Genomic DNA, 15,838 nt, shown 5'->3' with positions numbered 1-15,838 from the left:
CAATTTTCAGACACTGATACCATAACTTTTCTGCATTGTTTGCAAGCTGAACTAATAAAAGCCAAACCACTAATTTAAAAAAATAGTAAAACATAAAGTAGAAAGATCTAATAACTAGAGAATAATCAACATGCTCCAAAATCAACGCAGTCCTCAATTAGCCAATCCAAACTCTTGATAATATCAAATCTCTCCATCAAGTATGTTTTCCTTCCATTTTTCTAAACTTGTATTCTCATTTATTACTCACTGACTCATCCAATTATATAACTTCAGTTTTGTAATACGGAAGCATGTGAGTACCGAGTTTAAGAATGTATGTATCTACATAAGCCACACTCGTACCCCACCCTTGACTGTTCGCTTTGGGGATCGCATTTACTGCAGGATGAGTTGCAGTTTGCCTTCTGGACCAAGTGGGAGAGGGGAGGAACAGAATATATTCTAGAGAGACCTCTCCCACTACAGAATACAGTGCCTTTCTCTTCCTTCAAACCTCGTCTCTTCCCCTAAGCACTGATTCAAATCCAACTTCCATGAAGCCTTCTAGAACTGACTCAAAAACGAACTCCAATTTATTTACTTTAGAGTTCTGTAACAGTGATTTTCTTACACATTTTAAAGACGCTCCTGTAAATGTCTATCTTGTCCATCCTATGTAGTTAAAAACCCCTTGAGGACAAAATTCCTTTTCTTCTCTTTCCAAACACAAAGAATTATTTTCTTCATACAGTATATTGACTCACAAACTAACCTGATAAATTCTAAATAAGAGACCATCCTTAGATAAGAAATAGGATTTGGGAGAGAGAATGGTCTACCCAGCAGAAACAAGATTTTGTTGCCTTTATAAGTCACCATACCAAGTTCAAGAATATCTCCAGTACTATATACACAGTAGATTTAAATATACCATCACTTAACTATTATACTTCTGTATAATAAAACATTGATTTGCCAATTGTAAATTAGAAGGTGACATTAGTGCTTACCTATCCTTGGGGAAAGGATTTACTTTGCAGGCTTCCAGCAGAAATTTAACAACTTCAACATGACCTATATTCAAAACAAAACAAGCAGATTTTTTTAGTATTGAGTAGAAATTAAATCTGAAAAAAGAAATAGATGAATGGTTCATATAATTACCCTCTGCAGCAGCGACATGGAGGGCTGTTCTAGAATCATAGTCTCGCTGTTCCATGTCCATGGCTGACAGAGCAAATCTGAAAATTTGGAAACACAACTATTCATAACTGTTTCATATATTTATATATATAATATATAATTAAATTCACAATCATAACATTTACTCCATCGGCTCAATCAAGGTCCTGTGAGACTGGTGAACTTGAAACCCTATTCAGTACACAAGCATCCTGGGTACATGCCACTTCACCTCTCTTCCTCAGCTTTGCTCTTTGGGAGTAAGAGGAAATGTCCACCATCTCTCCCAAAATTAAGCTTCATTACATTATTGTTCAAAACTCAAGAATAGTGGCACAACTATATCAAAGTTTGTCTCTCAAAAGGGCAAGAAACTAATACATAAAGTTAAATGTTTCCACCAAGACTCCCATTCTTTAATATTTTACGGTCTATAGTTTACAAGTACTAATCAGACTTTATGAAGAGCACATTTTTTTATTGATATCATTATCATATAACATTATGTAAGTATAAGGTGTGCAATGTGTTGATTTAATTTATTTATATATTGCAATATGATTACCAACAAAGTGTCAGATATCACCTCTATCATACCACATAATTCTCTTTCTTTTTTTGTGGTGAGAATAATTAAGATCTAGTCTCTAGTAACTTTGAAGTTTATAATACAGTGTTGTTAATACAAGTACTAATCAGACTTTAAAACAAAGGTGGAAATTAAGCATAGACATTTTTCCACATTGAAGTTCGTTGCTACTCTATAAAGAGATCTTATGTTAAATACACAGTATTATGCGACCTTTCTAACCCTGGTGATCTGCAGAACATCAAATGCCCCTTATTTGCGTACCCCCCACCTCCAGAGATGGGGACTGGAGGGTAGATGGGGACTGAGAAGCCATTTTCCAATCCCAGTAAAGCACTAATGCTAATTAACTATTATGGATTCATTGACCAGTTACCACTTGGGAAAACAGAGGTCTGGGCTTTGATAGGAGGTAGAAAAGGACAAGACTGCATAGCAAGCCTAAGGCACTGGAAGTGGGGATTTAACATAAATTTGTTTGGGTCATTTTTATTGGAGGAAAATGGAAGTGAGATTTTAACCTTAAAATGGCCACTTGCCCAGAAGTAACTTGATAAACACTTGCAAAACCATATGCTAATCCACCGTTAACATACCTTCGAAGTGCAGACACATCTCCAGTATATGCAGCAAACAAAAGGTTTATCACTGATTTTACCTGTGAAGAAAAGAAAGTTCAGGCATCCATAGGGGAAAATAAATACATACAGTGTACAACTGCCACCCATCAGTGGTTTCCATGTGTTTTGAACACGTCAGCTGGGTCACACACAAAAAGTTACCATGATTACAGTTCTGTAACCAAAAAGAATGCACATATGTGATATTTTTTTTAATAGAGGATTATGAAGGGAAATTCAACGATAAAAATAAGATACGTAAGGGGAAGAATGGAATGATATCAGTTGGCGCAAAGCATGGAAACTTGCGACCTGTGAAACACACCTAGTTGGAGCAACTGAAAACGGTTTAGAACTTTTCTCATTTAGTATGTCTCAGTACTGTGAGCGGACTTGCACATTCACAAGACTCTCATCACGTCATTATTAAAAACTAAATCAGGCTATAGAAATGTCTAATCTCTGCCAGCAAACGCTGTCCTCACCAATCACCAATCACTGGTATCTTTGGAAATCTTGAGAGACAACATTCAGTAGGAATCTTCTTAAACTTAAGAAAAGGACTACACTTCCTGGAAAGACATGCCCAGCCTTCAGTTCTATACCCACGCAGTATAAATTGGGGCACCCTCAGAGCCCACGACACTGCCTCTACTCAAAAGGCAGGTAAACTCCCAAAATGTTAACTCATTGCTCCAAGACTGCACCATATATTTTCTTTGGACAATTATCTACTTTCTTGTTCCTATTAAAAAAAAAAAAAGGCTAGTTAGTCTAAAGCCCACTGGATTTGGGTCTGCTTTCATAAAGACTTTATCCAGCCCAGTTTTTGAGAAACAAAACTGTTGAACATACACTGTAAATACTTCGTAAATTCCCACTTTTGTCTAATACTTGCAACTTCAACATTCATAGTGATAATCCAATGGATTTTGTTCTCAATGGTAGAAAAGAGAAGTTTAATTGGAGGGGTGGAAAGCAACCCAGCTAGTCAAGCATGAACAAAGCCGCAGTCTGGGAGCTGCTTTCAGGATTGCCTGGAGGACATCCCTCCTTGGCACTGTGGTTTCCCTTTCCCACACAACCTGTGAACTTTTAAGTCAAACTGGAACTAACCATGGCTGGGCTTTTCTAATTCAGCATTTTCAAAATGTGTTCTGCAGAAACTAGTCCACAAACACTCCATGAAAAAAAGGGTCCTGTGGTCAGATACCTATTTTCTTAAAATATTAAGTCCCTTTCTGGGGGATTCATGAGCTTATGAAAGGCTCTGTAAACTTCTGCAGTACAGGAACTTGTCTAACCAGCTAAGCATACCTCCCCAATTTTACTAATACTATTATTGTTGATATCACTCCAAAAACACCTTATTTTCATTCTTTCAGTGCATTAGTTTCCCTTCTGACTCTTACCCAGCCTGTGCTCCGTTGTCAGTCTCCTCCTAACCCTAAATCCAGAACAGTTTTCCAGTTTTCTCAGCGGGTGCGGGGGGGGGGGGGGGGAAGCTCAATGGAATCACCCAGTATGTTCTAAAAGTGTATATAAGCATCTCTTCTCCCATGTCTACATTTCAGGGAAAAGTCTTTTAAAAAGAGTCTCCAGGTGATTTTGATATGGGCTTTTCTGGGTCATGGACCGTTGTTCCAGGTGCCCCTGACTTCTTTTTAAATTGGATCAATTTGGGATCCTCAATTCCAATTGTGTTTTGGGGCCCACAGAAAACCACTGATCACAAATTATTCTCCATATTTCCAATTACTTGACAATTTTTTTCTTCTTGGTTCCCATTTACATTTTCTTCAGATGTTTAATATCAATGGGGACCCCTAAAACAGATGACCCGAAACATCTCTTTACTAAGATAAACTGTTCTCACCTCTCCTTCCTGTTATGCAAAATACCTGCTTCTAATAACTATTCTCTCTTCCTTCCCTTCAAACCTCAAAGCAAAAGGTATTTATCTTTCCTCAGTTCTAGAAGACTAACTTCCTTCCTATTTCTCCAGATCCTCTTACCTTGCTCCCTCATTTATCCCTTTTTTTCTAGCACCTTCAACTTTTCCCTTGGCCATTGGCTCCCTTAGCTCTGCCTTAATATAAACACAACGTCATCCTATTTTTAAAAACCAACAAATAATCCTATTGTTACTGCTTTCTGTGCATATTTTCTGATAGTCTGTATTTTTAATTCCCTGCAAATTAAGTTCACACCCACTGTTACCTCTAAATAGTACTCTCGAAAGCTCCAGCAGCCTTCCTAAACCCTAATTATTTCAACTTTCCAACACACGGCACCTCACCCCTTGTTTTCCACAACACCGGCTGTCTGGATCTTCCTATTTCTTTGCAGAGGCATTTCCCACTTTCCACCACCTAGTAAGTCTCCAAAGCCCTAAAGGTAGTTTCCATCTTCCTTGTTTTCCAACATAATCTCCCACAAAAGTTTTATACGTCCCTTTGGGCAAAACGACTTTGCAATCGACATCTTTAATCTAAATCTTTGTTCCTAAACCTTAACCCTACAGCTCCCCTTGCTTGTCATGCTGTCATTTCAAACTCAAAATGAGCAAACCTCTCTGCAGCCCTGACTCCCCACCCAGGCTCCAAAAGTCCAAATCCATCTGCCTATTTGGCATTGCCCCTAAGGTGTTCAACAGGCATCTCAGACTTGTGCCCAAAATAGTGCTTGATTTCCACCTCCCCACCCCCAAGCACTCCCACCATTAGCTTCTCTTCCGGTCGCCCTCATTTCGGGATGACACTACATACAATCAGCCAGTTGCTCAGGCCCAAAACTGAGCCATCCTCCAGGGCCGCTGCAATCGATTGCACGGGTTGAGCCCTCCACAAGGATGCCCAGCCACGTAGGAGTCCCAGGCCCGTGCTCCAGTCACCCCGCCTGTGGTGTCTCGCACCCCAGTACCTCTGATGGGAGAAAGGGAGCCTTCTTCACACAATGTGCTGAGAGGGTCTGCTTACGCTGAGAGGCAGAACTAGGTTTTTCTAATTCACACAAACCCACCGTCTAGATCCTGGACATATTCCTTGATTCTATTTCTCACAACCCACATCTAGCTCATCAACAAATACACTAACTCCAAAATACATTTGCAGTCCCACCGCTTCTCACCACCTCCGTTACTATCGCCCTAGGCCCCGAGCCACCACTGGGTCCCCCCCCCCCGGAGGCTTGCGATAGCCTCCTCAGTACAGTCACGCACCCCTAACGATGTTTGGGTCATCCGATGGACCAGACATACGATGCGAGTACACCACAGAGCCTAGGCGTGTATTGGCTGTGCCATCTAGGTTTATGTGTGTGCACTCTTGCATGTCTGCACAACGACGAAATCACCTACAACACATTTCTCCGAACGTATCCCCCAGGGTTAAGTGGCGCGTGACTGTATTGTTGTTCAACTCTGCTGCCACAGGGATCTTTTAATAACAGATGGTGGCAGTCCTCATGACTTTCCATCATACCTAGAATAAAATTCAAATTCTTTACCATGACTTTCAGGAGAAAAATGCTCTACTCCCTGGTTACACCGTGCATCTCATCCCCGCCCACTCTGCCCCTTGTGGCTTTACCCCGTCAGGGGTCTTGCTGTTGGTCACCGGCACTCAGGGCTACACCTGCCGTGCTGCTGCTGGGGGTGGCTCCCTCCCTCACTTCATTCAGGTCTCCATTCAAATGCTCTCTCCCAGACTCTAAAACACTGCGCTCTTTTTCATCACTCCACATCGCCCACCCTACCTTTTCTCTTTGGAGCACTTATCATTATCTGATAACACACACATTTCTTGTCTCTTTCCCCATTAACTCTAAGTTCCATGTGGGCACAGATTTTGTCTTTTCGTTTCCCCAATAACCTGTGCCTACCACACATAATAGGTGCTCATTAAATATATGTTGATTCAAATCAACATACGGTGCACCTTAAACTTACAGTTAAATGGCATCTCAATATTTCAATTTAAAAAAAAGTGTTGACTATTTTCTCCCAAAGTATCAAATATTCAAATTGTTGCTATCATTTGGGGATTAAATTAAAATCATTATTCTACCTCCCTTACCTTTACTTCTTCAAATAGCGTTAGCAAATTTATTCAGTCCTCCTAACTGCTGCCTCAGCTTCTAATCCTCCTTCCACCCACGAGAACTTTTCCACGTACTTCGAATCATCGTCACAAAAACACTGCTCCCATCACTAAAGGTTTTTCAGCAAGGGAGTGTCAGAAAAATCCCCAAATCATTCCTGATAAAATTTAAATTCCTTAGCCTCACATCCAAGATTCTTCAACCTGCTACTTTATTTTTTTCTCTCAACCTCAATAGAGCAAAACTGGTTTTACTACTGCCCTTGTTTTTATCAGTGTCTATGTTCCTCTCTCCTTTTGGGAACACCTAGATTCCTAACCAAATCTTTCCCTTCCCTCAAGGGCCACTTGAAAGCCCTTGAAAGCTTCTTCTTTGCTGCCACGTCTTCCCAGCAGACATCCCACCCAGTATTCATTATCCCCGTAGCTTGTTGCAAGGTGCCCACAGAGTGCTTTGTGACAGCTTGTGCCAAGGACTCACCAATAGATACCTTCCTTCCCACTACCATCCTGAACGTACCTTCTATTCCTACTGAGCCACAGCTCATACTAATTTCCTGAAAGCATCTTTTCTCTGTCCATTTCTCACTTCAGTGTTATACTTAACCCCTCCCCTGTGAATTCTACTGCAATCTCTTAAATCAGAAAGGCGTTTCTTTCTCCCACATTTGCCTCACAAGAGCACTACCACACAAGGTATATTTACTTGTGTATCTTATCTCCCCCACTACTCAAGAGAAATCCAGAACTCCGGTGTACATTGCCTTAATAGATTAACTACATATATTTCTTATCCTTTAAAGTATATTAGTCTTTCTAAGCAATAACTCCTTGATCTACTTCAGTGACTGTGCATGAACCACATCTTTTTCTCAAATTCTGAATTTAGACCAAGCTAGTCTGAAGACATTTTACTATATAAATTATGGGTGTATCACTTAGTCACTTAATTACTCAATATATCCTAAGTTCTAAGAATAAACTCCTTATTCATAAGGCCCAAAACAGGCTGATTTTATAATGTAATAAATTTATTGAGAGTATACTAATACTTTATTCACAAACATGTTTCAGTTTCAGAGAGAGAAATATAAAATATAAAAAGAGAATATATCAAAAAACTTTAAAAACAGGCTTTGTTGATTAACAGGTTGAGGGGGGAACATTTATTAGCTTGCCTTAAAAAAATCATTAAAAAGTAACATGGGGGCTTAGTGTTCTTCCCATGAAAACAAAAGGCTAGCTGCAGGGCTGAATTTAACCCAAATCACAAGATAGGAGCTTGATCGCAAAATGAGTGTCATTCACTCCAAGACAGAAGAACACCAAGAGGGAGCACACACGTAGAACCATTTAAAATTAAAACCACAAATGCCTCTTCACTTGAGCAAGTAGCTACCCAGGTTTGCATAAATCAAGAAATGAGCTATGAGGAGAATGCCAAGAAAGAAAATGGAACAGTTCTAACAGTTTTGAGATAACAGATGGAGTGTTATCTTATTTAGGGACAGACCAGTTCCTGGTCTGTTAAAAGAGTTCCACAAACACTGGCAACTACACTGGCCTGCCCTCTGGAGCGACCACCATGGCAAACCAAACTGCCGGTGGAGGACATCCTAAGAGACGACTCATCCAACTCTTACAAAGAATGTAGGTGTGCTCACCACTGATCCAAGGCGGATCCCCCTAATTCCCCAATGCATATACTTTAATTTAAAAATACTTGTCAGGAAGGCCAGGGTCCAGAAAACAACGAGTCAACAACTCATTGTTTTCACAACTGTCAGAAGCATGGAACCTGTGTTTTGATGACTCATTCCTCAGTACAAAGAAACAGAACATACATGGGAAGAACAATAGCCTATCTGAATTAAGCGCTCTGACGTTTAATGTACCCCATAGCAAAGAGAAACTTCACTGGGGCAGGCAGCCACTGAAAATTTATAAATGAAATGTTAACAGTTTTCCTTTCGCATTGCAGATTTTCCAGTACTACTACATTTTTCCTTATCAGAGCTCTATCAGAACCTGCCAGAACCAGACAACCTTATCTTAGTTTATTTGTACAAAGAAAGACAAAAATGCTACAGTTTATGAGTTCATTTAACCCTGGCTTGCATGGAATATCAAAATCGTATTTTATTCCCAAATAGCTAGGAGCAGTTGCGGATTCTATCACTTTTACAAGTCTAAAACAACATTCCTACCTCCCCAATCCTATCATTTTCCTATTCATTTTGATCCTGTTTAAAAGCTGAATTGTGTGACTTTGGTCTCCTTTTCCCAAAGACCCTATTCTGTACCAGTAGCAACTATTCGAATTACATAATTATATCATTTTGTGTTTATATAGTGAATGACCTTGAAAAACCCAACATTTATAAAAGTTATTATTGTTTTTAAATATATCTCACAGGCTGGTTGTAAAATATAATTATGGATATATTTTATTTATTACAACTGAGGTTAAGGCCCTTGGCTCAAGGTTATACAGCATATGAATTAGTGATGCAGCTGGGATACATTCCCACTTCTGTACATGACAGCGATAGCCATTAATAGATCTCAGACTGTTATCCAAAGGATAGAAGGAAATCAAAGGATTAAATAGCAATTGAGCTCTAGTCCATAAACGTCCTCTGCTAAATACTGGGAGGAAGGGAGTGTGGGAGGGAAGGAGTGAAGAAGGGAGAGGAGAAAGGACGAGGGAGGGAGTCAGGAAAGATTGACTCATAGGCTTTTACACTTTACTCAAGTATTCTACTTCCAACTCTATTACCTACTGCAGAACTGTGGCTTCCTTTGTTTTTCATCTTTAGTTTCTGCCTTCATACAAAGACTAATTCAGCTCTTTTGGAAAGACTTTAATGAAAAAAAAGCAGGTAACTGAAAACCCATCCTTCTGTTCCTGCCACTTCCAGTTTGATGCAAAGCTCTCACGTTTCCAGCTCACTACAGTATCTGTTGCCCTGGAACAGATACTGTTCGCCATCTGTTAAATAAACCATCATCACTCCAGATCCAATTTTGTTTTAAAAGCTTCACTCCAACTTGGCCTTTTATAGCCTTTAAATGAAAATAAATTTTCAGCCTTCTTTTATAAGTATTTTTCTTAAGGTCAGGTTAAAAAATACAAAGCTAGTATAGCTAAAGAAAAATGTTAAGTTGCCTGTAAATGTAAATCAATCGCTTGCCTACAAGGGTAGAAATACGAACCTGTACAATGTGTATGTGATCAAAGCTACTTCCTCTTTCCCTTACTACTGAGCTGATTTAATATTCACATGTATGTATAAAACAAAATTATAGTACTTTTATGGTTAGGCAATCTGAGTTTGAGGCCACATGTTCCTAAGCTTTCTACTGATTTATTCATACACAATATTAATATACTATATAGACAAAACTAATCCAAATGACATGATCAGAGGATTACAGAAAATCCTTTATGGAATAACAGTTCAGCATTTCATGACCACATTTCCAAATGTTTACACAAATGCAGGAGGTTCTCATGTGGTAATTTTAATAGAGAGGGAGGATTACATGAGTATTTTATTTACAACAAAATAACTAATTTGAACCACCTACTCTCTCCCTGGAGTAAGCTAAGTGCTTTAAGTATTATCCCTTTACTGTTACTCAAAGGATAGGGAATTACAGATCAGCATGTTTAAAACTTGAGCAAGGTATGAACGCTGGTAAGCGGCAGAGTACGGGCTCAAGCCTGACACCCAAGTCAGTGCTCTCACCAGTATTCAGTGTCTACTAAGGCAAGAACTCGCCTAAGAAAACCTGAGATGACATTTCCTCACCAGTATAACACCAAGACTAAAATATGTCGTGATGGGACATCCGAAAATAGCAATGAAGAAACAATTTACAGTGAAATCATAGATACTAATTTTGTATTGAAATGCTAACCAAAGATTTTTCTTATTAAAGAGAAAATAAGGGAACAAAACAGACAATTCAATTTGGCATATCGATGCCACAATGGGAAAATGTTAAAGGTATCTTCGTGCTTTTTTAAGTCCCTAAAATGAAATGTGGGTTAACGTGAACAGAGCCAATAGTACTGCTACAGCATTGGCAGCAAATAAACAACTTCTTATCTTAGTGGCTCATATTAGTTTGGTAAATGCCAATGAATGGTCTAAAAAGATACCAATGGGCTCATGAGCAACCCTTTTCTATCTCAGTATAAAAGTAGCTAACAATATATCTTTGTGTGGTCTGAGAAACAGCACTCCCAATTAAGAAGTAAGCAGCAAATAGGAAAACAGCAACAATCAAGGGCAAAGGCAACTATTTCTCTGAAGGACAAAAGTGCATTTTCCATGCGGCAGAGCTAAGAGTAATGGTACTGCACTGAAAACTGCCAGTTTTTTATTCACTGTCTTCCTGGTTCTCTCCTCTCTTACACAACTATGTGTAAAACTCCATGAAGTTTAGTTAACATTACATTAGTGTTCAGAAAGAGGATGAGGTGCTACACTTCTGGCATGATAAAGCATCGTGTTGATTTACAACTGTTAACTAAAAAACAAGTACATAAAACTCCAAAGAATCAAAGAAACTAAAAGCAAAGAAGAATAAGGAAGAGAAGAAGTTGGTCACCAAATGCTTGTACATATTACTTCAAAAAAATAAAAAGTAAAAAAATCAGGGCAGGGCCACTGGAATCAAAAGATTCTTACAGTCGGGTAAAAATGTAAAATAAATATAAACAGGGTCCCTGAAAAGAGATGGGGTTCTCTTTCTGCTGGGAAACAAAGTTTTGGCAGTGATAGAGGCAGAATTATGGTTTCAATTTGAAGGACCTCCGTCCTGCGCATGCCCTAAATACTGCTACAACCAAGCAAGACACATGTACTTGGGTACCCTACAGTTATTCCAGCCACAATACATCCTTACTGCTTTGATTCTGGAAAGAAAATCTCTTATTTTCATTGATCTCCGGAGAGCCATACTTAATTCTCTCCATTCTTTAATGTTGATTTCACAGTTGTACTATGAAAAGTCCAACATGGGTGCTTTATGGACAACACACACAGAATAGGCACAATCACATTATCTGTTTCTCTAGTGCTATGAATAAACAGTGCTTCCACAGACATTCTAATTTGATTACTGCTCAAATTATAATAAATAACATGTTCCTCCAGCATATAACACAAGAAGCTGCGGAGAACAGGATATTTTTAAGACGCTTAAAAATAAACCAATGTAACGTTTGAGGGGAAAAAATATATAAAAAGCCCTCCTCCCCGGCCCCCCATCTAATCACTCCAGCATCATTCTCAGGGCCTTATCATGGGACTGCTTAGCACCTCTCTTTAGCATTTATAATTCTTATCAATAATACTTTATTCTGTTAAGCAAGGAGGATGGACATGGCAAAATTATACACAGGACTCAGTGTAATCTACATAAGTCGAAAATTCTATAAGTAGAACCAAATTCAAAAAGGAGAAAACCTTAATAGAATGTCTTCTAGGTAGGATGGGTCTAAACTAGATTCCAAGCCTATTCTTATAACCTCTTCCTAGTAAATGCTTTAAAATCCCTTGCCTGATCTTCTGCAGCTCCTAAACCCAATCCAGGATGCAGCCATAGGCTTGGGGTATGGGAGGGAGACAGGAGCAGATTGCCATCATTATAAATAAATCCAGGGTTACCAACTTCCATAGTATTGGCAACATCGCTATGTTTCCCTCAAAGCTATCTCCCACTCTCATGTAGTTTTTTTTTTTTTTTTTTTTTTTTTTGAGAGCCCACTGGCCCATGTGGGAATCGAACCGGCAGCCTTCGGAGTTAGGAGCACGGAGCTCTAACCGCCTGCACCACCCGGCCGGCCCAACCCACTCTCCAAGAACAAACATTTCCTATCTTCTCTGTGCCCTGAAACCTCACAGCCTCAACTCATTCTCAGCAGAAAGCCTCCTTTCATACTCTCTGGGGAAAAGGGAAGCCAGTGGCCAGAAACTCCCTCAACCTTTCCCAACATGTCTCCAAACCTACCTGCCTGCCTCTCCACGTCCTATTTCATTGTAGATGCTCTTCCTCCCACCAAACCTAATCCTCTACTTGTGCTGAGAGCTCCATCTCTTTCTAGAGAACTCACTTTATCAGTCATTTCCTCTCTTGTACCTACTTCAAGCTCTCCTTTTTTACTGGATCTTTTCTATTAGCAGCCAAACCTCCAGTAGTTCTCTCAAAGTCAATAACATTTTGTTAAAAGAAGGGGAGAAGGTTATCAATATAGGCTACTAATTTTTTTATTTTCCAAGTACAAATAATAAAAACAACCTTACGATGTACTATCATTGTTTACTAAATAAAAAGCAATTTTAACATCAAAAGAAAGAAAATTAAGGACCCCTCATCTTATTTAATGCTTATCTACTTTGGTACAGTTGACTGCACCAATCTTCTTGAAACAGTCTTTCCTTGACTTCTGATACTACAGTATGGATTTTCTCCTCTGGCCACTAGTGTTCCCTAGTGGGAGCTCTACCACTCTATCCTACTTTAAAAATGGGAGTTCATGAAAGCTCCTTAGCATTCTATGCTGTCTCCTTAAGCAGTCTCGCACCTCTCCACAGCTTTCAATCTACTCTCCATGCTGACCACTCACAAAACTGTATCTCCAGCTTCGACCATTCCTCTTTAAGTTTTAGGCCTATATCTGACACGTACTCAACATCACTACTTAGACATTAAGATATACACATCAGAGAAGTTAGCTTTCACACACTGCTAACTGCTTACCCCATTATCCGCTCCATATCCCATCCACACTACCGTTTCCCCGAAAATAAGACCTAGCCGAACCATCAGCTCTAATGCATCTTTTGGAGCAAAAATATAAGACTTGGTATTATATTAGATTAATTAGATCAGACCCAGTCTTATATATTAAAATAAGACCGGGTCTTATATTTTTGCTCCAACAGACGCATTAGAGCTGATTGTCCAGCTAGGTCTTATTTTCGGGGAAACACGGTAACAGAATCTCTATTTATTGGAGGTAAGCATTGTAGTCAAGTACGACTACTTCTTTAAATTCCCTTGCAGCCAGTGTGTGTCAGATGGGTTTCTGCAAAACTTCTTTTACCTAAGTTGGGTATCATTCTTTCCTTTTTTCTTCCACTTTGACCATACAAGTGAGGCCAAAGGTGCAGCAGCTATCCTCTGACTGTAAGGTGACAGGCGTGAATTCCAATGCTAACACACTAAGTTTGGTCAGAGCAGAAGCCTACCTTACTGATGGCACTAATCCAGGTTGTCTAACCCCACACTTGTTATATTAGAAAAATAACCCCATCTGTCTAAACCACTGTTAATCAGCCTCCTGATAATTATTTGTTACCAAAATTATTTTTGCTGTACTGCAAGGTTTGCTTCTTCAGTGTTCATGTTAGTAAATATGGCAGCACCTGCCCCATTGCTCATACTAAAAACCTGGTAGTCAACTTGATATTTCATTCTTTTTCACCCATCAAATGTTATCACTAAGTACTGCCAACTTCATCTCTTAAACACCTTTTATCTGTCTACCTCTCTGACCTCTACTTTCCTATTGTATGTCACCTCTCAGGCCCAGAACTTCAACTTTCATCTCTCTAATCCATTCTCCAGAGCAGTGTTTAAAAAACAATCATGTCATTCCCCTTCTTAAAAGCCTTGAAGTTTCCTATTGCACTTTGAATAGTCCCTAACTCTTAATATGGCATATAAAACCCTACAGAAATGCTCCCCAAACTGTGTTTAGAGGGCTACCTGCAGCATAAACACCTACAGTGCTTATAAAAAATGAAGATTTTAAAATCAATCTCTGAGGCTGGGCCCTAGGAATCCGTATTTTAAAATTAGGATGCGGCTATAATTCAGATGCACATTAAAATACGAGCAGTCCTACCATACATAATGTGGTCTTATCTCTAAGACTCATCCAGAGCCAATCTTCATTCACCTTGCCTCACTCTTCTCTCATCACATGTGCTTTCTTTCACCTTCTCAACTGTGCTCAACTCCTTCCTGTCTTGGCGTCTTCTAGTCAGACGACCCTATCACTCCTACTCCATCTAACCACTCCTTCCTCTAACTCGTTCGAATGTTAACTATTACCTTTCAGAGAAAACCACCCATACCTATTCATCCAGATAAAATGAGATCTTCTTGCGATATCCTCTCCTAACATTTTGTACTTTATCATTATCATATTTGATTATTTTTTAAAAAAAGTTAAAAGATACAGCTACCTATTCCCGGTATCCATTCCCCTTGCTCCCAGAGCCTTACTAAAGACTGGTGTGCATGTTCCTACACTTTCAACTTTCAACTACATCGTAAATTGTCTCAGTCTGTTATAGGTGCATACAAATGGTGTCATGACACATGCCATTTCACCTCCTTTGTCAGTTAGAATGAACTAGGTCTATATGTATCCGTATGAACAAATCCATTATCACAGTTTTTATTATTTTAGTAACTATTCAATGTCTGCATCCCCTTCTAGATGGCAAACACCAAGAGCTGGACCATACTTGTCTCACTAACCACTTAGTCATTTCTGGTACACAAGAGGCAGAACATAACTAGTGCTTAAATGAAGACCTGATTAGTGAATGAATAAAGAACAGGATGATGGCCAAGGTTAATATATACAAAATCTGAACTACTCCCACAAGTTAAATTGGCTAAGTATCTTGAACTAATTCTGTTTGTGTCCAGTTTAAACAAAAACTAATGCAATACTGGGAGATAATTGGTTCTTAGCAAAAGGGAAAAAACAGCTTTATAAGTTTTCATTTATACAGAGGGATCTAGTATTGGACATCGGTGGGGAACCTCCACATATTAATAGTACCAGGAATGAAGAGGAGAAAACACACATTTAAGAGGAAAACAAAATCCCTGGTATGTGCAAGGGATGAAAAATTGTTTGGTTAACAAAGTAAAACGGAGACTAACAATATTGAAACAGAAGCCTAGAAACCAGAAGACTCCTGGCCACATTCTTACAGCCACATAAGTGGGAGAGCAACTGCATAAAAAGAATGAACTATCTGAGCACTCTTGTACTACAGCGTATTAGTACAAAAGCAATACTGGAAGAGAAATAATTGGAAAATGGCTGCATTTGCTGCCAGTTTGCCAGAGTAAGGGTGTTGGGATAGGCAGAAGTTATTTTTTAGATTTTGCTTATATTTAAGTCATTAAGCTCAAAATCAAACCATATACAAAGATAACTGTAAATGGCTCTAGATGAGGATAGAAAATTTCACCTTTTCATCACTAAATCATTGTAGTTTTGCTGGTTTCCAAAAAAATTTATACTGAAAACAAGTGCAGATGTA

At 39.1% G+C, this 15,838-nt stretch overlaps 1 protein-coding gene across 1 annotated transcript in view; it reads right to left on the bottom strand.

The window, feature by feature from the left end:
- GLS (glutaminase) overlaps nucleotides 1-15,838 on the bottom strand; it is a 76,114-nt gene that overhangs the window by 4,401 nt on the left and 55,875 nt on the right. Inside the window, exons 15-17 of the mRNA XM_081051964.1 lie at nucleotides 2,350-2,411; nucleotides 1,147-1,223; nucleotides 993-1,056 (exon numbers count right to left, since the gene is read on the bottom strand). Coding sequence (XP_080908090.1) covers nucleotides 993-1,056; nucleotides 1,147-1,223; nucleotides 2,350-2,411 — 203 coding nt within the window. The remainder of the gene's footprint in view (nucleotides 1-992; nucleotides 1,057-1,146; nucleotides 1,224-2,349; nucleotides 2,412-15,838) is intronic.

This window comes from Rhinolophus hipposideros, assembly GCF_964194185.1.
Source record: "Rhinolophus hipposideros genome assembly, chromosome: 6".
Classification (NCBI taxonomy): domain Eukaryota; kingdom Metazoa; phylum Chordata; class Mammalia; order Chiroptera; family Rhinolophidae; genus Rhinolophus; species Rhinolophus hipposideros.
The sequence above is the reverse complement of the archived record's forward strand: the minus strand, read 5'-3'. Positions and strand labels throughout refer to the sequence as shown.